Source organism: Canis lupus, chromosome 5, assembly GCF_003254725.2.
Source record: "Canis lupus dingo isolate Sandy chromosome 5, ASM325472v2, whole genome shotgun sequence".
NCBI lineage: Eukaryota > Metazoa > Chordata > Mammalia > Carnivora > Canidae > Canis > Canis lupus.
Window position 1 is genome coordinate 36,246,304 of NC_064247.1, and position 23,430 is coordinate 36,269,733.

Sequence of the window (23,430 nt, forward strand, 5' to 3'; positions counted from 1 at the left end):
GGTGGCATATGATTATTTTTTAAAAGATTTTATTTATTTAATCATAGACACACACACACACACACACGCGCACAGAGAGAGAGAGAGAGGCAGAGACACAGGCTGAGGGAGAAGCAGGCTACATGCAGGGAGCCTGACGTGGGACTCGATCCCGGGTCTCCAGGATCACAACTCGGACTGCAGGCGGCGCTAAACCGCTGCGCCACGGGGGACTGCCTGGTATATGATTTTTTTGATGGTAGCATAGTATTCCACCAAATCACCTGTTGTGATTTTTCATCTAACTTTCTTTGCATAATCTTTAACTTCTGAAAGGGTGACTTCTAAGGGAATGGAGTTACTGAATTAATTAATTGTTAAGGACATACTAAGATGTTTGGAAGATACTGTCCTCCAGAAAGTGGTCTAGTTTATATTCACAGCAATAATTTGTTCCTTTTTTGGGCTCCATTCATTTGTTTACTGAACAGACATTAAGGATTTATGTGTCAGGTATAATTGTAGGCATGGAGGCAAGTGAGGTATAGAGTTTCTGGGCTCTTGGAGTGTAGAGTGTAGTGGGGAAGGTAGACATCATATAACCACAAATAGATGTAAAAGTACTGCTGTGAAAAGTCCTGAAAAGACTACCTGCTTCTTCATACCCTTGTTAACATTGATATTGGGATTCTCCTTATTTGTACGTGGTATTAGAGGCAAAAATTGAATTTTAATTTTGTGGGTGACCAGAAGAATTGGATGGGTTTTTTTTTGGATTCTATGTGTATCCTTCCTTTAGTTAATTACCTGTTCATATTCTTTGTTTATTTTCTAATTGGGATATTTGCTGTCAGATCAATCAGCAAGTCCTTTATATCCACGCGCCCCTTCCCCCAACCCTTGTCACTTCAGAAGGTTGTGACTTCAGCTGGGGCTATGTCGTTTAGACAAAGGCTAAACCTGGGGACCTCACAGGAGAAGGAGGACCATGGAAATCCAAAGCCCAGGTTCTACTTGACAATCTGTTGATTCCATCTGCATGATTGTGTGGAGGAGCATCTCATGTCCTGTTTATTTCAATAAAGCGTTGGCATTTGTGCTGTGTTGGTAATCCTGAATTAGCTGGTGTTTTTGCAGAGTTTGGACTAATCAGGACTTGGCAAGTTTAGCCTGGGGAATTATATTTTTTTACTTGGTAGTAGATATCCGGGTCAGAGTCTGATCCAAGTGGGTGGTGTTGCTGGCTTTAAGTAGTTGCTGGCTTAAAGGTGTGGCTTCCTATAGAAACTCATGATAGTGACATTGTGCATAATTGAGGCAAAATTCCTGGTGACCATAGAGGGGCATATAATCAGTGTCAGAGTTGATGGTTAGTGAATCAGAATAAAGAATCAGTATGAGTTCCTAATGTTAGGTTTGGGATGTTAGGGCATATTGTGTGCTCCATTCCATGAAACTTGTTAAACTCCCCATTTTACTATGTTGAAAATGAATTACATTTTTTTTTTTTCTTCCTTGTTGGATGATCACTTTGGGAGCAAGTTGGGGACTTTTCAGCCTTCAACTCTGCTTGAAGACTTTTGTTAACCAAAGTCTCATAGTAAAATACAGTCTCCAACAAGTAAAATGTTTCTCTTGCCTTTGCCTGGAGTCCATGGCATCTGCTAGAAATTGTTAGGCCTTTGGGTCAGAGCAGTGCCCCTTCAGGCGTTGGTAGAGGAATGACAGAATCCTTGATATTCCAGGTTGCAGAAACCTTTCTACCCGAGGAGAGCTGTGCGTGGCATCTGCCAGAGTTGGCAAGGTTGAGAGTGAATTATTTAGGTTCTTTTTTTGGCAGCGGAGCCTCTGAGGCCCAAGCATATCAGATGAGTAAAATGTTTAATGTTTAAGAAGTGCTGGTATTAGTGATCAGCCACCCTGGTTCAGGACCTTGCCACCGTAAACCCAGACACAATTGATAGTACAGGGTAGGGAAAAGGAATGATGGCCAACTCTGTCCTACACAGAAACTCCTTTACCCCTGCCAGTCCCCCTCTGAGGAAGATATGTTAATCCTATGTGGCAGAAATGGGATTGTGCCCGAGAATATATAGGTAATAAGTAGTGGAGCTGAGTTCAAGACTGGTAGACTGGCTTTACCACTCCATCTTGGTTTTCCTAGCTTCTAATTGTACACCACTGGGCTGCTGGCTTTGGGTTAGAACAGGGATTTTTATTGGCACAGGAGTTAAAAGGAATCTACCAAGCAAGCTGAATTTCTTTCTTTGTTGCTCAGATGTTTTGTTGGTTTAAAGGATATCAGACACATTCCCCCCCCCCCCAGTTTTCCCCTTTTTAGATAATTTAATAATTTAAATTTTCAATTAGGTTTTAATACATATAGATAAATATCACAATAGTTACCATTTTTTCATAGTTACTATTTACCAGCCATTGCATTTTTAAGGTATATGAATCCTCACCACAGCATCACACACCAGATAAGTGACTGTTTTTATCTTGGTTTTATAGATGTGTCAATTACCAGACTACAGCAATATCCCTGTTTTACCTTTATTGTAATTTCTTTTTTTTTTTTTTTTAATTTTTTTTTTTTAATTTTTATTTATTTATGATAGTCACAGAGAGAGAGAGAGAGGCAGAGACATAGGCAGAGGGAGAAGCAGGCTCCATGCACCGGGAGCCTGATGTGGGATTCGATCCTGGGTCTCCAGGATCGCGCCCTGGGCCAAAGGCAGGCGCCAAACCGCTGCGCCACCCAGGGATCCCCCTTTATTGTAATTTCAGTGGTAATCATTTAGTGTCCAGCAGAAGTAATTTTCCTCCCCTAATTCTACCATTTAGCCTCCTCCTACCACGTTCCTTTTTAATTTTGCTAGGATACCAAACAAAATAGTCTTTGTGGATAGGTCAGCTGCCTTATCTGTCTTTTCATCTGTAGCTTGTATGTAACTGTGATATTTCTGCATCTGTGGCTATGTCAGTTATTACATTGGACTATCCTAAAATCCATCTTGCACACAAAAGTGTTGAACTGTGTGCTAAAAGGATCTACTGACATATTATATATATATACATATATATATTACTGTTTCTTTAACTCAGAACAATCCAGTTATTTATTTATTTATTTATTTATTTATTTATTTATTTATTTATTGTTTCTTTAATGCAGAACAATCCAGTTTCCAAACATGTTTAGCTATATGGATGAGTAACAGTGTTTTATTGATAAGAGTTTAAAGCTCTAAGTGAGATTTTTTTAGAAATTTTTGAAACTTATTTACTCTTTTGTATCAAACACTAGAAGAGGAGAGGGACAATATAGTATTAGCTGGCGGTGACCCATTTAATACTTAAGATTGTCTGAGATCCCAGTCTGGAATGGACAAAGTCATTCATTTCTTCTGATTCCAAGTCTAATATCCTTCCTGTCTTATTCTCTTGAGCTTATCAAATAAGTTAGGGCACTCACCACTCTAATAATAGAGGTAGAGAAGGGAATGAGGGTAAGTTATTGTCTAACCACTTTAATTCGTCATGTCTGAGATTGTTGAATCGAAAGTTGCATAGTTGGAATTGTGTGTTTCTCATTTTATAACCAGTGATTGCAGATAATTTAACAAGTGACTTTGGATACTCTGTTTTGAAAATGAGGTACTAAGAATTAGAGCCAAAGGAGAAAATAAGAATTTCAGGCAGTCTTTTTCCTTCTGCCCCTGGTAGGATGCTCTGAATGCTGGTAGGTCAGTCACTCCTGTTTTTGAAGGTATTCTGTGAGCAACTTGAGCATTGTAGTGCCACTTCTCACTTTTTCCTATGCTGGTTCTAGGAAATCCCTCCTGGGGGCAGGGATTTCCTGAGGCAGTTCCTTAAGAGGAACTGATTTTTTCTTTATTTTCTTTTTTTTAAGATTTTTATTTATTTATTTATTTGAGAGAGGGAGAGAACATGAGCTGGGGAGGGGGCATATGGAGAGGGAGAGGCCTACTCATCACTGAACAGGGAGCCCAACAGGAGATTCCAGAACCCTGAGATCATGACCTGAGCAGAAGGCAAAACACTTAACTGACTGAGCCCCCCAAGCACCCCAGGAGGGAATGATTCTTACTGCATTTTGATGATTCCTCCCTAGCTCCTTTGGCTTGTGAGTAATGGCTTTAAAGACCAACTGTTTAATTTTTATGATTTTGCTTGTTAGTTGGGTGGTAGTTGTACTGGTCTCACTTGAGCTATGTCATGTGTCTGCATTTGGCTAGTAGGTCTTGTTGGTGGAGACTACACTCAGTTGAGATGGCTCGGGTCTCTGAACCTCTTGTTGGATGTAGATTATCATCATCAAGGAAACTAGCCTGAGGTGCTTCACCTTTAGACTTGGGTGCTTTCCAAGAGCGTGAACATGGAAGTTGTAAGGCCTCATAGGCCTAGCTCAAGAAGTCCCACAACAACCTTTCTATTCTATTCTTGGGATCACAGCAAGTCTGAAGGCCAGCTTTATTCAAGAAGTAGGGAAATAGACTCCATCTCTTGATAGGAGGGGCAGCAAAGTCACATTGTAAAGAGGTGATTCATTGGTGGCTATCTTGGTGATAATCTACCACATAACCCAATAGTGATCCATTAACAGATCAAAAAAGCCACCTTCTAGATGCATCAATTGCACATCCTTCAGGGATCATTATTGCCCTCAACAATAAGAAATTTTACTGTTATTTTTTCAGATTTGGAGAAATCATTGGTGTTGAAGATATGTAGACTGGCTACAATATTTTAGTGATGGTCTCCATTCTTACAGGTTGGGTGGGAAGACTCTGGTTCTCAGATCCTGACTGTAAGGGTAGCAGAATCTTGCTTTCCTATGATATAAAGGAAATTAAGCCCACTAGGTTATATGAGTGGGTAGTGCAATGTTCGTAAAACAAAAAAACAAAAAAACAACAAAACAAAAAAACAAAACGACTAATTCTAATTCACTAAATATTTGTTTATTTATTTATTTATTTATTTAGGATTTTATTTATTTATTCATAGGTACAGAGAGAGAGGCAGAGACACAGACAGAGGGAGAAGCAGGCTCTATGTAGGGAGCCCGATGTGGGACTCCATCCTGGGTCTCCAGGATCACACCCCAGGCTGCAGGCGGCACCAAACCGCTGCACCACCTGGCCTGCCTTTTATTTTATTTTATTTTATTTTATTTTATTTTATTTTATTTTATTTTATTTTATTTATTTATTTTATTTTATTTTATTTTATTTTATTTTATTTTATTTTATTTTATTTATTTCTTTTTAGGATTTCACTAAGTATTTGTTGAACTGCTATTTTGCTGTAGCTCCCTATTACAGGTGATTTGTAGAATTGAAAGATGAGAGTTAAACATTTAGGACAGAAAATTGTTCACAATTTGGTGATGGGAACAGGCTTGAGAAGGATGGGAGAGGATGACAAGGTGGATCCCGTGTAAGCATAGTGTCTCTCTGAGGACAGACTGGTTTTGATGTTTTGGAAATGAGAAATAGTGCTTAGGAAATGCTACTTTTTCCTCATCTGTGGAAGGTTGGGGTGGGATGTTTTTGGTAACCTAGATTGCAGAGAGTGGTCTTCTTCCGTAGTTGATTGGTAGGTAGACTTTCAGTGGCCCTTGGATGGAATTTTTGACAAAGGTTGAACTCAGCTATTGGGTCAGCTTAGCTGACTATGGAAAATGAGGTTAAAGGTTTGTATTGCTTGTGAAGTTGGTGGAGGGAGAATTATTCTGGGCTCTTTGCTTGCTTAAGGTTAAATGAAGTTGAAAGATGTCTTCCTTCTACCTTCAGCCTTCCATGAGTTTGTGAGCTGCTTGCTGGACAGAATAAGAGCAAAACACATGCCCGGGCCTTAGTGGGTATGCATATGCTTGAACAAATCCTTGTTCTTCAGAATCCTAGTTTGGAATATTCTTGAAGATCCCATCCATGGAACTGCTTCTCTCATGAGAAGTCTGAGGAAAAAGTTGGATATGGGTGATGTGGGAAAGGTTGTTTAAAATTTCTAGATGTTTTCTTAAGACCCAGCTTTGAAACCAGAACTTCAAGGGTAGTGCAGAGAGGTCAGTCCCCCGGTCCTTGGAGTGGCAGAGCAGGGCATGAGGCTGCTGAGCCCCTTCGCTCAGCCTCTGAACCAGCTGTGATTCTGATCCTCCCAGTGTGTTGAACAGATATCCTTATATTCTGTATGAGCCCACAGCTTAAGAAAAGTTGGGCAGTCCTACCTAAGGGAGATAGCAGTACCTTGGAAGTATGATGGGATGAGGATAGATACTGTTGTCCTTAAGAGTCAGGGTTTTGGGTTACAGATGGCAGAAACTTATTCTAGCTAATTTACCCCACATCTGAATGTCTGGGGCTATCCATGTGAAATTGATTGTTTGGACCAAGCTACTATTTGAAAGCATTTTCTGTATCAGGCACTGACCTTAGTTTTTAAGTATACAAAGACAATCTTCTCTCACAGGAAACTCCTTCCATATGAATAGTTTAAGATGTTGGATCATGGCTGGTTTCTATCATACTGTAGATAAAGGGGAGACTCTGTTTATCTCTGCTGACTGGTTAGGAATTGATTATTTGTAGACAGTCTCACCAAAGGGGAAATTATAATCACAAATTTGTAATCTATCTTGATCAATATTTTAATCTCTTAGCTTCTAAAAATCTCCACAGGACATTTATAGTATCACTTCCTTCCTTTTGCCCTTTCTCTTTACTGCCCATGGAAGCTGTTGCGGGGTTTTGAAAAAAATCCACATTGCTCTCATGTCAAGCATTTGCCTGTTGTTTTGTCATTAAAAATAACTGAGTGTGTAGTGACAAGTTGCCTTTAGGGTTTAGGTTTCTGGGGCCCTTGAGAAAGAGAAGTAAAATGAGAAGAACTAGTCCTAATAGAGGTTCTTACTTAGAGAAAGTGAATGGAGGAAGAAGAAATGCTGGGGGTAGGGGGTGGGGCGTGGGAAGAAAAGAAAGAAAGAAAATGCTCATATCTGCAAATAGCCAGAGGTAGCTTCTCTGAAGTATTGCAAAAGCTGAGTCTTTCTGTCTCTCCTTGAATCTCACCCTTGACTGACTCTCTGGGCTCTTCCTTCTCCTCCCATGACTGCCTTGGGAGTTCATCTCAAAGTGATCATCCTTCAGAGATTGGGGAGCCCTGCTGGAGGAGCCCATGTAACTTGATCTTACCCTACACCCCCTACACCCCCAGTTTTAGGCTCTGAGTCATCTCTTCTTAGGCTGTGAACTTTTATAGAATTGTTTAGTGTGTGTTGTTGGTGGACGATCAGAATATATGCTTGGACAGTGTTCAAGATAGTCACAGATGCTTTTGAAATGTGGAGTGTGTTCACACCTAACTTATGTAAGCCACATTGTGTTGCATTTGTGTGCTTGTTCATTTATGCAGGAAATGTCCTTTAAAGGCCCCAAATTATTTTTGTTTAAATGTGAAGGCAGTGCTGAGAATCTGTGTGTGTGTGTGTGTTTATATAAATACTTATTTTCGAGGAAACCGTTTGAGTAAGCTTTAATTGTCATAATAGATTTTATCTGCCTGCAGAGGTTAGTGAGCCACTGTCCCCTCAGATTGAGCTTTTAGGGGCACCTGGGTAGGGTAGCTCAGTTGGTGAAGTGTCTGCCTTTGGCTCCAGTCATGATTCAGAGTCTTGGGATAGAGCTCCACGTTGGGCTCCTGGCTCAACAGGCTTTGCTTTTTCCTCTGCCTCTGCCCCTCCTTCTGCTTGTGTTCTCTCTCTAGCTCTCTCTCTCTTTCTCATGAATAGTTAAAATCTTAAAAAAAAATTGAGCTTTAGAATAAAGGGCCAATTTTGGTGTTTTTCTTTGGATGATTTTTACAGTGATTCTTTGTTCTGTTATTGTCCTGCCTTTGATCCTGGTGTGTTTTCAGATTTTTACCATATAGAGATCGTGGTGTTTTCACGATCCTTTCACACACCACGTGAAAGGTGGTCACCTTTTGATTTGGGGGATTTGTGGGCATTGAGTTCATTCAGGTTTATGATTACAAAGGTCCTTACCTTAATTTTATCTCTAGAAACTCTGCCCTATAAAGTAACATTCATAGGTCCCAGGGATTGATTAGGACCTGGTATCTTTGAAGGCCACCATTTTCACTTATATCTCACTTACAGTACATATCTGTCCCGTGTACCAAGTACATTCACCCTGCTCCAGTGTTCCCCCAGAGCCATAGCTCATTATAGCATCAGCTTGAATCCAGGTCTGATCTAGACACCATCAGTTCTGCTCATCAAAATCATCCAAGTCGGGTATGAGTGAGACAGAGTATGATCCATTGTGACATAAAATTCCTCTCCCTCTGTACTGGAAACAAGACCGGGTTACTTGGTTCCAAAACACAGGGGTCAGGCATTGGAAACCAGTTCTAGAGATACCCATTCAAAACAGGAGAACAATGAAGGAAGAAAGGAGGCAGCAGTTCCAAGGAGTTTCCAAATCCAGCAGGGCAGTTTCCTTTCAGTTGCAGGGCCTGGGGACGGTCTTCTGCTGTTCAATATTTCCTTTTATTTTGTTGTTGTTGTTGCTTGCTCTTCCTTTTTTTTTTTAAATTTTATTTTTTATTGGTGTTCAATTTGCCAACATACAGAATAACACCCAGTGCTCATCCCGTCTATTGGGGGTGAATGGGTGACAGGTGCTGAGGGGGGCACTTTCAATATTTCCTGAAGACAAATTTCTAAGAAGTGAAAGAGCATCTTCATGAAAAGTTTTTTCTTGTATATTGCTGAACCTTCAATCAGAAAAAATTATGCTATTTCCTTTTTTACCAGCAACATTTTGTACTAGTGATTTTTTTTTACCTGGTCACATTATCATTGGAAAAAAATTGTTGTATGTATAAAATAAGACCTAAGTTTTGCCAATTTTGCGTGAACAAAACTTTTTAAAAAAGATTTTATGGATTTATTTGAGAGAGAGAGAACGGGTGCCTGGGAGGGGGGTTGGGAAAGGGCAGAGGCAGAGAGAGAGAATCCCAAACAGACTCCCCACTTGGGAGCGGAGCTTGATGTGGGACTCAATCCCAGGACCCCTAGGATCATGACCTGAGGCGAAGGCAGACGCTTAGACTGAACCACCCAGGAGGCCCCTCACATGAACAAAACTTTAAACTGTTTTGTTGTTAGTGAATGCCTTTCATAATTTTTTCTCAGTTTTGCTTTACTGTTCATACCCTTGCCAATTTTTCTATTTTTCTTGATTTGTGTGATGTCTTTATATATTTAAAGTTCTTCTCATTTTGTATTGGAAGGATTTTCCCCAGCTTTCACTTAAAATTTGTTTTTTTAGATTTTGTTTTTTGGTAATATACAGTTTGCTTTTTAATACAGCCAAATTTGCTACGAAAGTTTGCTTTTTTGTAGAGCCAAATTTGCTGTTTAAGAAGAGTACCTTTTGCATGTATAGGTTGAATGCCCTTCCTCTACTTGCTGCCAAATAAAACTTAGTTTAAAATAAATATTTGGTACCTGAATTGGGCGGGTTACATGGAAAATTCATGTTGTAATATTCTTACTTCTGAAAATGATGTGTCTGGTCTTCTTGGGAATTCTCATTATCCTGTAGACAGGCCCATCCCTGAGAGCCGATCCGGGAGTCACAGCCAGGAGCTTTCTGCTCTTATCCTACAGTCCTGTCCAACTGGTATGTTTGGCACACTCAAACTTGCAAATCTCATTGAAAGCACCAGGCTGAGCAGAATGAGTCCCTTCATACATATTCCAAATCCACTGGGATGGGAAAGTATTTGGATTGCAGAGGTGTTGTTGGAGAAGGTAGAATTAGGCATAATAAACTGTGAAGAGTGTATTCTGGAAAAAGATATACTACAGTGCTTAAAAACCCAATTCTGTTACAAAGTCTCTATTCAGTAAAATCCCAAAGAAATGTTTTTATAAGATTTATAGACATAGAAGAAACATGGTCAGTGGGTAAAGCATGTTAAAAAACATATTGTGGTCTGATTTGAATTGTAGAGAAAAAAGTGTGTATGCATAGAAAGTAGTTTCTAGGAGACAATGATTATTTGGGGATAATTGGACTTAGAAATGTAAAAAAAAAAAGTATATACAATATTTTGTATATTTATATTGTCTTTTATCTTTTCTGAATTTTCTGGCTTTTCTATACCGGGCAAGTTTTGTTTGTATAATATAAAACACTGTTACCTTCCCTCCCTACTCCCTATCCCAAAGAAATGGCTCCAAATAAATGATTATTTGAAATACCTGTGTTATGAACTTGGTTGGCAGTGCCGTGACTTTTTTTTTTTTTTTTTTTTTTTTAGTTATGATTGCAGACTGCTTCAGATTCTTTACTCAGTTGTTAATATTGTATTTTAGGGAAAATTATTTTTATTAAATAAAGATGTTGAAGTGTAACCCTGGAAAGGTGGTAATATTTTAGTATTTTTCAGTGTATCTGCCAAAGTGAATGATTTTTATAGTGGTGTTTTCTTTTGCAAAAGTGTTAGCATCTCTGAACGATATAAACCTGAACCATTGTTTTCTATTGATTTGGAAGATAATGGGTGATTTGTGGTTAATAATAACTTTAGATCCTTTTTATTTACTTTATCTTAAAGCTGAGAAATTCTTTGTTGCCTTTCAAAATATGATATTAACTATATGTTAAAACAAATTTTTTCTGCTTTTTGGTGTGAATTTCTTATGCCCTCAGATTAGTGTCTGTTTTATAGTACTTGAAACTTTTACTTTTTATTTGTTATTTCTTAGGTAAACGCAAAGCACTGAAGTTGAATTTTGCAAATCCACCTTTCAAATCTACAGCAAGGTTTACTCTGAATCCCAACCCTACAGGAGTTCAAAACCCACACATGTGAGTATTCCTGGTAATCAACTAAAAGGCTCAACTCAAGCAGAAGTTTTAAAGTTATTGTATTTTATGAATTTTTCCAAGTCAAGGAATTGGTATTTCCATTGTCTTATGGGCCGTTTGACACTTGGTCTTAGCCAAAAGGCTGAGAAGAGATCTTTTATGGGCCTTTTGAAATAATTACTACTTGAACTTAATTAGAAAGCTATTGATTCTGTGGTCTGAAGTAGGTGAACACAATTTTCTTTGTTAAAGTTTACTTGAAGGGGAAAAGAGCTGAAGATCCAGCTCAATTTTTTCAATTTTTCTCTTGCTGAACTCTGAGAATATTGTTTAGACCTGTCCTTCTGGATCTCCAGTTAAATTGTAAGTGGTAATTAGGAAACATTACTCTCCTCTGTAGATCTGCACAAATCATCCCCACTTACCAGGTGATAAAGTAGAGTGTCATTTACCCTTTCTGGATAAATGACATTCCTGTAAGATTTCCATGTCACAGTAAATTGAGAGTACATGTACATGTTGGTGTATAGGTGTCAGTGATTACTTTTAAAATGTATTTTATATATATATATATATATTTATTTATGTGTGTGTGTATTTTCCTTAAATATTTTTTATTAAAATACAAAAATGATATTTTAGCATCTTGCTGAAGGTCAAAGTGTTAGAAACATCTGTTACTTTAAAATAATACCTTCAGAATGATATTTGTAGATCTCTTGAACTGCAGTGATGTATTAAATAATGATGCCTCCCCACTACCCCCCAAAACCTATCATGAACACAAACAAGTCAAAGCCAGTGGGTTTGCATTTATACTCATGTTCATAAAGATAATTTTTACCTACTTCTGGTATCAAGAACAATAAAGCAAATGGTGGAAGGTGTTTTAAAAAAATGGTCAGAATATATCATCTTGTAGTTTTTAATAATTATAACAAAATAATTTTTATTCAAGCCTAATTAGACTACAAATATATTCATGCTTCCCCCCCAAAGGCACACTTCTTGCTGTTTCCTTTCCTCATGATGTCTGACATGCATTGTATTTACAAACAGTAACAAATTTGTAGAAGGCAGTGTGTCTCACAATAGGAATGCTGAAAATATATTGTGATTTTTAAAACATCGATGTGTAGAAGGGAGCAATGTGGAGGTGTGTGTGTATGTGATTAGGCTTTCGCCTGTAACTTGAAAGCAATAAAAAACTGAAGTAACAGTTCACTTGCCTGGGAATAGTGTTTGCTAATTTTATTAGACTGGTGTTCATAATGAGATTTGTTGTCAGACATCAGCTTAGAGTCTAGCTTTTTTACCTCCTCTGAAACATCAAGTGGGGGCTATACTGAGGAAGGAAACTCTTTTTTTTTTTTAGGAAGGAAACTCTTAGTACCTCTTAATTAGTCAAAGCTCTGGTGGCAAGGAAACATTCTTAAAAGAACCTCCTTCCTCATTTCCTAGAATTTCTAGTGAAAGCTAGTACAAAACTAATTCTTGAACATGGTCCATGTCTATTACCTTGGTTGCTAGCTGAACCACATATAAAGGATATGTAGTTATTGCCAAACTTAGTAGCTCGCTCTTCTTTCTCTTTTCTCCTTCCTTCCTTCCTTCCTTCCTTCCTTCCTTCCTTCCTTCCTTCCTTCCTTCCTTCCTTCCTTCCTTCCTTCCTTCCTTCCTTCCTTCCTTCCTTCCTTCTCTTTCTTTTTTTAAAAGTCCCCTTGGACACAAGGACAACCTGAACTGCAAAAACATTTATATCATTTGTACCCTCTTCCTTTGAGAGTATCATGTATTAGGGAATTCATGGACAAATCTTTTTTTCTTTTTCCTGAACAGTAAACTGGGTTAAAAAAAAACTTTTTTTCCAAAATTTGAGTTGATCTTTTTTTTTTTTTTATTCTACCACTTCATAATATTCCTATAACCAGCTAGGTTTCCTATCCTTTGTCAATTCCCAGCAGATGTTAAAAGTTTGAGAGGACATGGTAATAAGCATTTTTACTTTATGGTAGAATCTTTTGATTTTGATATGTTAAAATGTTAGACCTAGACTTTGAATTTTATGGCACTGGTCTGTTACTATGTGTATCAGGGACAGGTAACTATTGGTTGAAGATAATTGTTTCACTACTCAGGGCAGCATATCTCCTCTACTTCCCTACCCCCTTTCATAAAGGGATCTTTTTGTCTTCTTCCTCTGAGTTGTACCATCAGGCACTAAAAACCACTGTCAGTCACTGTTTAGGGTAGGTAGTTTGCAATTAGAAAATATAACAGTATTGCAGTATGTAAGTGTTTGAAAAAAAGATACCTCTGTGTCACTTATATGTATTTCCTTCCTTTAAAATTTCCTTGAACTTTAGTTAGAGATATAAATAGAAAACTTGCTCATAAATTTTGAAAAGATATGATGAATGTAAGCAACTAATGAAGTTAAGATATGCCCCAGGAACTACTTTCACATCCATCTAGCATTTGATGTCTCCTGGGTGCAGATTCTGTAGACAATTTAAAATTTTAGGGATACCTGGGTGGCGCAGCGGTTTAGCGCCTGCCTTTGGCCCAGGGCGCGATCCTGGAGACCCACGTCGGGCTCCCGGTGCATGGAGCCTGCTTCTCCCTCTGCCTGTATCTCTGCCTCTCTCTCTCTCTCTCTGTGTGACTATCATAAATAAATAAAAATTTAAAAAAATCTAAAAAAATCTTAAAAAAGAATAAAATTTTAAGACTGTGTCTTATCTTCTGAGAACCAACAGTTTAAATAAAATTCTAAGAAATAACAGTTGGGCATAGCAATTCAAGAAGTGAGGCATAAGGTAATACAGATTGAATGTCAAATGAATGGTGCAGGCGGGGGTAAGATCACTTTAGGATAAATAACTTGGGTGAAACATTTCACAGAAGAACAAGATTTGAAATGGATTTTGAAAGCCACTTTGAGAAGGGAGAATAGCATTCTGGTGTGTGGAAGTACAAGATAAGTTTAGGGGACTATGTGTGTAGATCTGTTTAATTATAGCAGAGATGTTACTTACAGATTACCAATTTCTATCCCTGGAAACAGCAATTTTTTCTTTATTCTTGGTGTTCTGTAGTTATATGAAGATAGATCTAGGTCTGGATCATCCTTCTGTGCACGGAAGAACCATTTTAGTTTGAAGATTTATGTATCTGTTTCTGAGAAAATTTCTGCTTTTGATTGATTCCTTCATGTTTTTCCTAGTCTTCTGTTTGGACATTGGACGTTCTAAATTTCTTGGGTCTTTGACTTTTTTTTTTTTCATACTTTTTATCTCTCTGTTTTCTATATCCTAGGTCTGTCTGCTTGCTTCCTTTTTCTTTTCTTTCTTTTCTTTTCTTTTCTTTTCTTTTCTTTTCTTTTCTTTTCTTTTCTTTTCTTTTCTTTTCTTTTTTCTTTCTTTTTTTTCTTTTCTTTTTTCTTTTCAACCCTTGTGTGACTAGGGTGGGGGGGGGTGAGGGAGGGGCAGAATGAGAAGGAGATAGAATCTTATTAAGCAGGCTCCATACCCAGGACAGATGAGCATGATGCCATGCTCAGTCTCAAGACCCTAAGATCATGACCTGAGCCAAAGTCAAGAGTTGGATGCTTAACCAACTGAGCCACCTAGGTGTCCATTTTTTTTTTTTCTGATCCTTTAATGAAATATTCTATTTTGGTAGTCGATTTTAACTTATGGATGTAAAATCTAGAATTTTAAAGTTCTTTTTTATCTGCTAGGCAATCTGTTTCTTCAAGGGTCAGTTTTTCATTTATCTTTTCTTTCTTCATTTATAATTTATAATTTTTTTTCATGTGTCTTTTAATTCTTGCTTGTCCATTGATAGTTGAGGATAAGAAGATTAGAAGGCTGATTGGTAGCTCTGGTATAGGTGGTCAACTGGTGGACTTGACCACTTCTCTGTGAATGGTTTGAGAGCTGGCTGTTAGGCCAGGAATATTCAGATGCCAGGAGGAATAGGGCCAACATTCACCCTAGAAGGCCTTCTTTTATCTAGATAGTATGTTTCTTTTCCTTAAAGACATGCTCTCTTTCTATTTTAGGGGAAAGGTAGAGAGAAAGGGAAGAACTTACTAGACCTTTCTTACAGAAAGAATTTCAATGAACACTTCTGCTTCTGGACATTCATGCTTTCGACTTTGCATCCTCTCTATGGTTCTGCCTCTGCTGCATGTTCCCCTCGTACTATGTGTTATGGGTAGGACTTTCTCTATTACTGTTTCTTTTCTTTTCTTTTTTTCCTTTAAGGGAAATTCTCTCTCTCTCTCTCTCTCTCTCTTTTTTTTTTAAGATTTTATTTATTTATTCATGAGAGAGAGAGAGGCAGAGACACAGGCAGAAGGAGAAGCAGGCTCCATGCAGGGAGCCTGACATGGGACTTGATCCCAGGTCTCCAGGATAAAGCCCTGGGCTGAAGGCGGCGCTAAACCGCTGAGCCACCCGGGCTGCCCTCTCTCTCTCTTTTTTTTAAGTGATGGGCAGGGTTCAAGTTTAAAGAAGATGAAGTGATTTTTGTGTTTTTTTAAGATTTGATTTTTAAGTAATCTCTGCATCCACTGCGGGGCTCCAACTCACAACTCCAAGATCAAGAGTTGCATACTCCACTGACTGAGCCAGCCAGGTGCCCCATTACTGCTTTTTTTTTTTTTAACTGCTTATTATGATAAGTTGCAAATATATCCAGAACTAGACAGTGATAGATGATTCTGTACCTATTTATCAATCAACTTTAGAAGCTCCAGTAGTTAATGTGGCCAGGATTGGTTTTATCTGTTCCTCTATCTTCCTTCTTTTTAACCAAACCTCAGACATTTTTCTACCTATAAATATTTTGATATGTATTTCTAAAAGATAAGGACTCCTTTTTATTTATTTTTATTTTTTTAGATTTTATTTATTTATTCATAAGAGACACAGAGAGAAGCAGAGACATGGCAGAGGGAGAAGCAGGCTCCCCCTGGGGACCCCAATGCAGGACTTGATCTCAGGGCCCTAGGATTGTGACCTGAGCCAAAGGCAGATGCTTGATCACTGAGCCACCTAGGTGCCTCAGAGCTCCTTTTTAAAAACATAATCACAATACCATTATTACATCTAAATAATAAGTAAGATTAATAATTCTTTAATATTGGGCAGCCTGGGTGGCTCAGCGGTTTTGTGCTGCCTTCAGCCCACGGCCTGATCCTGGAGACCCGTGATCGAGTTCCACATTGAGCTTCCTGCATGGAGCCTGCTTCTCCCTCTGCCTGCGTCTCTGCCTCTCTTGCTGTCTCTCGAATAACTAAATAAAATCTTTAAAAAAAATTCTTTAATATCATCATATAAGTAGATTACTTCATAAAAACCATTTTTTAAATGGTTTGAAGCAAGATCTAAACAAGGTCCTCTAGTACAGATGGCTGGTAAGTCTGACACTTTGGAGTCCCTTCTTTGGGGGTTGATTAGTTTTGCTTTGCACATTTTTGTCTGCTTTTAGACATTCAGAAGTTTGCTAAAATCTGTTTCTTCATTGTTTTTCTTTTTTTCATCATTCTTTTCCCATGAGTCCTTAGAGAATGAGATAACCTGAACCAGAAACACAGGTTCTTAATTATCACTGGTTAAAATTATAAAATATTTCCTACACATTAAAAAAAAAAGTAATAGAGACTCTTGTACCTACTACCTGGATGTAGCAGGTGTTAACATTTTGTCCTTTGGCTCTTTAAATTAAAGATTAAGCTGTAACAATAAAGAGTGTAAGGCAAAGCTAAAGGAAAAATGTGTGGCCACCTTTTGATTTCTGTCAGGATTGCGTATTGTAGGTGCTCTAGGTCTCTCTGATGCCTCAGGGGTTTTGTTGTAAATGTGGCCGACTTGTGCTACAGTTGTGTTCTTTATATAAATTTGACAGGAACAGAAGTTAGATATTCTACTATTAGATCTGTGCTTTCATCATGCTGGGTAATGTGCAAGTGCCATCAGTGCACTGAATCATTGGGAATATACCAAACTGTTATCCTGGATAACAACTGTTATCCTGAAAGAAGAGCTGTTTTATCTTTACAACATATCAGAATTATATAAGAAGAAACACTAGCTTAAATGCTGGTAATTGAAATAAATAACGATGAGGACAGATGCATTTTGGGGCTTGAGCTAAACATTTTGAAGCCATATATTCTAACTTTAAAGGAATCTCTTTGTTGAGACCAAGAAGATCTCTGGGATCTCTTTTATCTTCATTACATTCGAGCACGGAAAGGCTCAGTTGTGCTATAGAACATCTAGGAAACAGTTTTAAAGTCCCCCGTTAATAACTAGTGGTGTTCTTAATTTCAGGATAGCTCTACTCAGTAGAGCTTTATTGTAAAGCATAGAATAGCAATTACAAGTTATCTAGCCATTGTTCCTGGTTAAATTATGGATACCTTATATTTTAAAGCTTATTCTTTTGGATTAACCATTTTAATTAATATTGAAGTCCTGGTTTCTAGCTCAGCATTATCATCATCATCTCTCTGACCTTGAGGGTATCACTTAGCACTTTGATGTCAATTCAGGTGTTGAATTAGAATAGTGACTTTCATTCTTTTCTTTATTTTTTTGAAAGAGAGAGGGAGTGGGAGGGGAGGGGCAGGGTGAGAAAAAATCTTAAGCAGGTTCCATGCCCAGTGCAGAGCCCGACTTGGGGCTCTATCTTATTGCCCTGAGATCATGACCTGATCAAGAGTTGGATGCTTGACTGACTGAGCCACCCAGGCACCCCATGACTTTCATTATTTTAGATGGTGAATTAAAGGAGGGAAAGAAAGAATTAAGCTGGTTTTGTGCTACTTTCTTCCCATAAAATGTTATGGACAAGCCTCATACGCTAAGTGTTTCTGAGGTGGGAGAAGGCTCTGTAGTCTTGACTGCCCTCATTCCCTAAAATAGCCCCCAGGACATCTCTGGTTAACTCCTAAGTGTGAAAACCATGAGTCTACATGAGCTTAAAAGTTTTTTTCCCCATTTCTGACGTTTTTAAATGCATTGGTAGTAATTTGGAATCTCTATACTTCTGTGGTAGAGCACTTTCACAAAATGGCAGTCATGGTAGAAATATTTGTAGCTACAAATTAGTACTCCAAAATTTAAAACACCAAATGTGTTAAATACTATGGGATCTTTTAATTTTTGGCTGGTTTAGATTTACTGCTGCAAACTTTTTCTTTCTGACTCTCTGTTCCAGGTATATATAACATAACATTTACCATCTTAACCATTTCCAAGTGTGCAGCTGAGTGGCATTAAGTATATTCACTTAATTGTGTAGCCACCATTACCATCTACCTCCAGGACTGTTTTCTGCAACTGAATGTGTATTTGTTAAACACTAACTCCCTATCCCTATTCCTGCCAGCCTTGGTTCTACTTCATCTCTGAATCTGGTCACTCTAGGCACTTCATCCAAGTAGAATTATACAATGTTTGTTCTTTTGTGTCTGGCTTACTTCACTCAACATTATGTCTTCACACTCTTCCATGTGTAGTATGTATCACAGTTTCCTTTTTAAGGCTGAATAATAACGTATTTATATATTCCATTTTGTTTATCTGTTCATATGTTGATGGATATTTGAGTATTTCTACATTTTGACTCTAGTGAATAATCCTGCTGAGTGAGATCATTTTGTAGAGCTTACATTATTTTACTTCTTAAAATTCAGAGGTATTTAATCTTTTCCTCAGTCCCACATCCTAACTTGGTTCACCTAATGGTTGTGGTATATTTCTTAAGCTAGAGATTCATGGGAGATGGGATTCTCAACAGAACATAGTGGTAATAGCTGTGGTTGAACTGATTGTCTGTGTAGGCCCCTCCCCCCCCCGAGATTCACTAGTATAATTCTCCTCAAGATGGATGTTTATAGCTGAGATACTGATGCTAGTTCTGGAACATTTAAAGAAATTAATAGTAAGTGCTGTTGAGTTGCTTGTCTACTAAAAATGAATTTAGTTGTGATGTTCTAAAGCATCTTTGTTCTTGAATCAGAGACAAGCTGACATTGGAAGGTGTCCCTGATTCTTTAACCTATAGAGCTGCAAAGCTCTGTTCTTTAGAGAAATGTCTGATTTCTTTGTTTCTCATGAGCTTTTCAACTGTTTCTGGCAGCAAGACTTTGAGTTCCGATTTAGTTCAGAATGTTATAGAGGTCCTTTGCCTTTGTATTGTAGGCATATTTCTGGAAACTTCTTTGTTAATAAGGAATTATACTATTTAAAGGAGACAGCATATCTTTTCAGTGTTCTTTTTTATTATCCCTTATGACTAAGTATGATTACATTACTGTTCTTGAGCAAATTTATTTTCCTCAGAGTTAATAATTGCCCCATTTAATGGGTCACTGTAAATCTTCTCTTAGCAGGGAATCCCTGGGTGGCTCAGCAGTTTAGCGCCTGCCTTTGGCCCAGGGCGCGATCCTGGAGTCCCGGGATCGAGTCCCACGTTAGGTTCCCGGCGTGGAGCCTGCTTCTCCCTCTGCCTGTGTCTCTGCCTCTCTCTCTCTCTCTCTCTCTCTCTCTCTCTCTCTCTCTCTATGTCTATAATAAATAAATAAATCTTAAAAAAAAAAAAGAAAATCAGCACTCAGGTTTTTTATTTATTTATTTATTTATTTTTTAAGAGTTGTCTATCCAACCATAATCTTACTGTAATCTGGAATGGTTGCATGTTAGGCCTGTTTCATACCTATTGGCATTGGTTTGTGAATGCCTGTATTATTCTCCTGGCTTTGATTCCCTGTCTTGGGGATGTCATGTCTGTCTTTCTTTGGTTTTTAGTTTCCCTCCATTTTGAGGAATTATCTCTTCCAATGGCTTCTTGATATAAGTATTCTTTCCTAGTAAGTATGGTTTTGGGGGCTTTGCATGTCTGAAAATGCCTTTAACCCTTTTGATACATTAATAACTTTTGGCCTTGGAATTCTGGGGTAGAAATTGTTCTTCAGAGTTTTCAAGGCTTTACTTGCTCTTATGTTTTAACCTTTCAGGGTTACTATTAAAAAGTTCTATGCCAGGGCACCTGGGTGGCTCAGTTGGTTGGGCGTCTGATTCTTGATGTCTGCTCAGGTCATGATCTGGGGTGGTGGGCTCGAGCCCTGTGTTGGGCTCTGTGTTCAACATGGATTCTGCTTGTTCCTCTATCTGTCTCTGCTCCTCTTCTCTTTTTCTCTTTCTCTCTCTCAAATAAAATCTTAAAAAAAAAAAAAAAGTTATATGCCATTGTGATTCCTGAACTTTGGAATATGACCTATTTTTCCCTTTGTGGATGACTGTAGTGTTGGTTTTTTTCCCTCTGTGTTGAAATCTCATTTTTCTGCTTTGGTTTTATTCTCCTTTTCTTTTCTCTTCATCATTTATTCTTTCCTTCCACTGAGCTCTTGGTGTGGTCTCTTTTAAACCACTGTCTTTCATTGTAGAATGTGTGATTTATTCTTCTCTTATTCTATTCATTTTCCCTTTTCCAGGAGCTCTCCTACTGGAACCCCACTATAGGCTTTGGACCTCTTAGTGTGAGCCCTTAGTTTTCTTAAACTTTTCTCTCCTTCAACTTTCTATGTATTTTCACTTTTTTGTTCTTGTCTTTTTTGATCCTTGTTTGTATCTTTCTCTCTCTCTCTCTCTCTCTCTCTCTCTCTCTCTCACACACACACACACACTCACACACACACACACACACACACACAAAATGAGGCAACCTCCAAAAGTTGATTGGAAACTTTGTGATTTGATTGGTGGAATTCATGGTGCGGTAAAAGAGAGAGGTTCAGTTGTTTCCTTTGGAAGATCCCCAAATGTCAGATCTAGAGGTTTTTTTTCTCTTTTCTCATGGGCAATTCTCTCTCCTTTTCCTCCCCGTGTTGGGGGTGGAGTGAGGAGGGGATTAGCCTGGGTTGCTGAGAGAAGGCATGTATGTTAGGCTGCTATAATTCTGCAGTAGATCTAAGCAAAGGAGGCTACGTATATCTCTGTCATATAGGCTTTAGTTAATCCACTTTACATTTCTTTTTTGTGCCCAGTGCCTTTCTGGTAGTTTCTCTAGAATATATATAGCCTTGTTTATCAAATGACATAGAGGACAGATTATCACCTGGTTTCGGGAATCCAGGGATCTAATTGCATTTATGTAGATTTTAATATTGCCTTTGGATTGCCCCCACCCCTCATCCTTAACTGATGCTTTTCATTCTTGAACTTTTTTCTGAGTTTCCACAGTACAAGTCACCTTACTTTTTTGGTATCCTATGTTTGCAGGCAATTTTTAGTTTTACATCTTTTTTCTGCCTTGTTACATGTTCATTTACCTTTGATCTTCCAAAAATATGTTGCAACTTCTCATCTAGTGTGGTCTTTTCTAGTCTCTTTTACATTGTGAATTTTGAGTATTTTAAAAATCCCTTTCTGTTGCTTCATTGTTGCCTGAGGCGGGAGGGGAGACTAATGACTGTTTATCTGCAAATCTCTTCATTAAGTAGGCTTTTAAAATTAAGCTTCTTGACATAGTAAGAATTATGTCAAACATTACTTCTTTTACAACTAGTCATCTAAATCTTTGTTTCTTAATTTAGGCATTAAAAAAAAGAAATGAGCATGAATTAAACTCATTTGAGGGAATGATTACAGATTCTGAATGAATCAGAAAGAAACAGAAAGTGTGATGATATTGTTCCCAAATATTTAAATGCCTAGGCAAGGCATAAACACAGAATCACTGGAAAGAGTAGCAAAAACATCCGGCAGTTAGGAAAAGATGAGCAAATGAAATACAAAATAAGTAGAAGAAAGGAAATAATAAAGATAAGAATGGAGAGCAATGAAATAGGAAATGCGTAAATTCAAAAGTCATTTCTTGGAAAGATCAATAAAAGTAATGATCCCCCAACAGGACTGATTAAAGAAAAGAGGAAGCTCAAGTTAGCACTGTCAGAAATGAAAGAAGGGATATCACTACAATAAATGAATAATAAGGAAATATTTTAAGTAGTTTTATGTCAAAAATTCAGTAACCTGAATGATGGAGACAGATTCTTTGAAGGATAGAAGTAATCAAAACTGACTCAAGAAGAAATAGAAAATCTTGAATATCTCTGTGTCTGTTTAACAATTGAATTTGTGATTAAAAACTTTCACACAAAAGAAACTTGAGGCCCCAGATGGTTTTCCTGTTAAATTTTATCAAATGTTAAAATAAGAAATAAGATTAAGCTTAAGCTTGTACAAGTTTTTTGGGAAATAGAGGAGTAGGGAACATTTTCAAACTTATTTTATGAGGCAAACATAACCCTGCTATCAAAACTAGACAAGGATGTTACTACAAAAGAATACTACAGACCACTATCCCTCATGAACATACACTTAAAAATCTTTAACAAGATACTAGCAAATGGAATCCATCAATAATATAGAAAAGACAATATATTACAACAAAATGGGATTCATTTTAATTTTGCATTGAAAAATTATCAGTATTACTGCATTAACAAAATAAGGGAGAAAAATTATGTAATCATTTCAGCAGATGCAGAAAAAGCCTTTGACAACATTCAATATTCATTCATTATAGAAATTCTCTTTAAAGTAGGAAAAGGAGAATTTTTCAGCCTTTTAGAAGATATCTATGAAACACCTATAGCTAATATCATACTTAATGATGAAAGATTTAATACTTTCCATAAAATTGCTAACAAGACAAGAACATCTGCACTCACCAAAGTTATTCAACCTTAGACTGGAGGCCCTTCCCAGTGCAATAAAGTAAGAACAATAATTAAAGACATAAAGAAAGATCCCTGAGTGGCTCAGCGATTTAGCGCCTGCCATTGGCCCAGGGCGTGATCCTGAAGTCTTGGGATCAAGTCACGCATTGGGCTCCCTGCCTGAGGCCTGCTTCTCCCTTTGCATGTGTCTCTGCCTCTCTCTCTCTCTGTGTCTCTCCTGAAAAAATAAAATCTTAAAAAAAAAAAAAAGAAAGACATAAAGATGGGAAAGAGAAGCAAACACTCTCTTTTGGTTTAGATGATATGATTGTAAATGCAGAAGATCCTAATTAGAGAATATTATTAGAATAATTAAATGACTTTAGCAAGGTCACAGGATATGTGGTCATTATTCCAAAATCAATTACAAAAAATACTTGGAAAAGTGAAATTGGTAAAACATGATTGTAGTACTGTGAACAAGTATAAAGTACTTGCAGATCAATTTAACAATTGCATGACTTCTCTATAAAGGTATAAAACATTTCTGAGAGAAATTGATGTCTATATGGATCATGATGCCATGCTTGTGACTTGGATAGTACAGCATTACTAGAATATCTGTTCTTCCCAAATGGATCTACCGATTCACTGAAATCCCAAAGAAATTCCAGCAAATTTAAAAAAATATGTAATTTGATATAATGATTCTAAAATGTATATGAACATGCAGAAGACCTAGAATATCCAAAAGCAATTTTGTACAACAAAAAGTAAATTGGAAGTCTTATACCTGATTTC

The 23,430-nt window shown here is 37.6% G+C and overlaps 1 protein-coding gene across 3 annotated transcripts in view; it reads left to right on the forward strand.

Annotated features, from left to right (window-relative positions):
- The window catches only part of MAP2K4 (mitogen-activated protein kinase kinase 4), a 136,546-nt gene that overhangs the window by 25,915 nt on the left and 87,201 nt on the right, over positions 1-23,430 (forward strand). For 2 of the 3 annotated variants that reach the window (XM_025428354.3, XM_025428355.3), the window contains one exon: positions 10,787-10,889. In XM_025428354.3, coding sequence (XP_025284139.1) covers positions 10,787-10,889 — 103 coding nt within the window. Of the gene's footprint in view, positions 1-9,523; positions 9,696-10,786; positions 10,890-23,430 lie in introns of those variants that run through there. The other variant, XM_025428353.1, reaches the window with a different exon arrangement.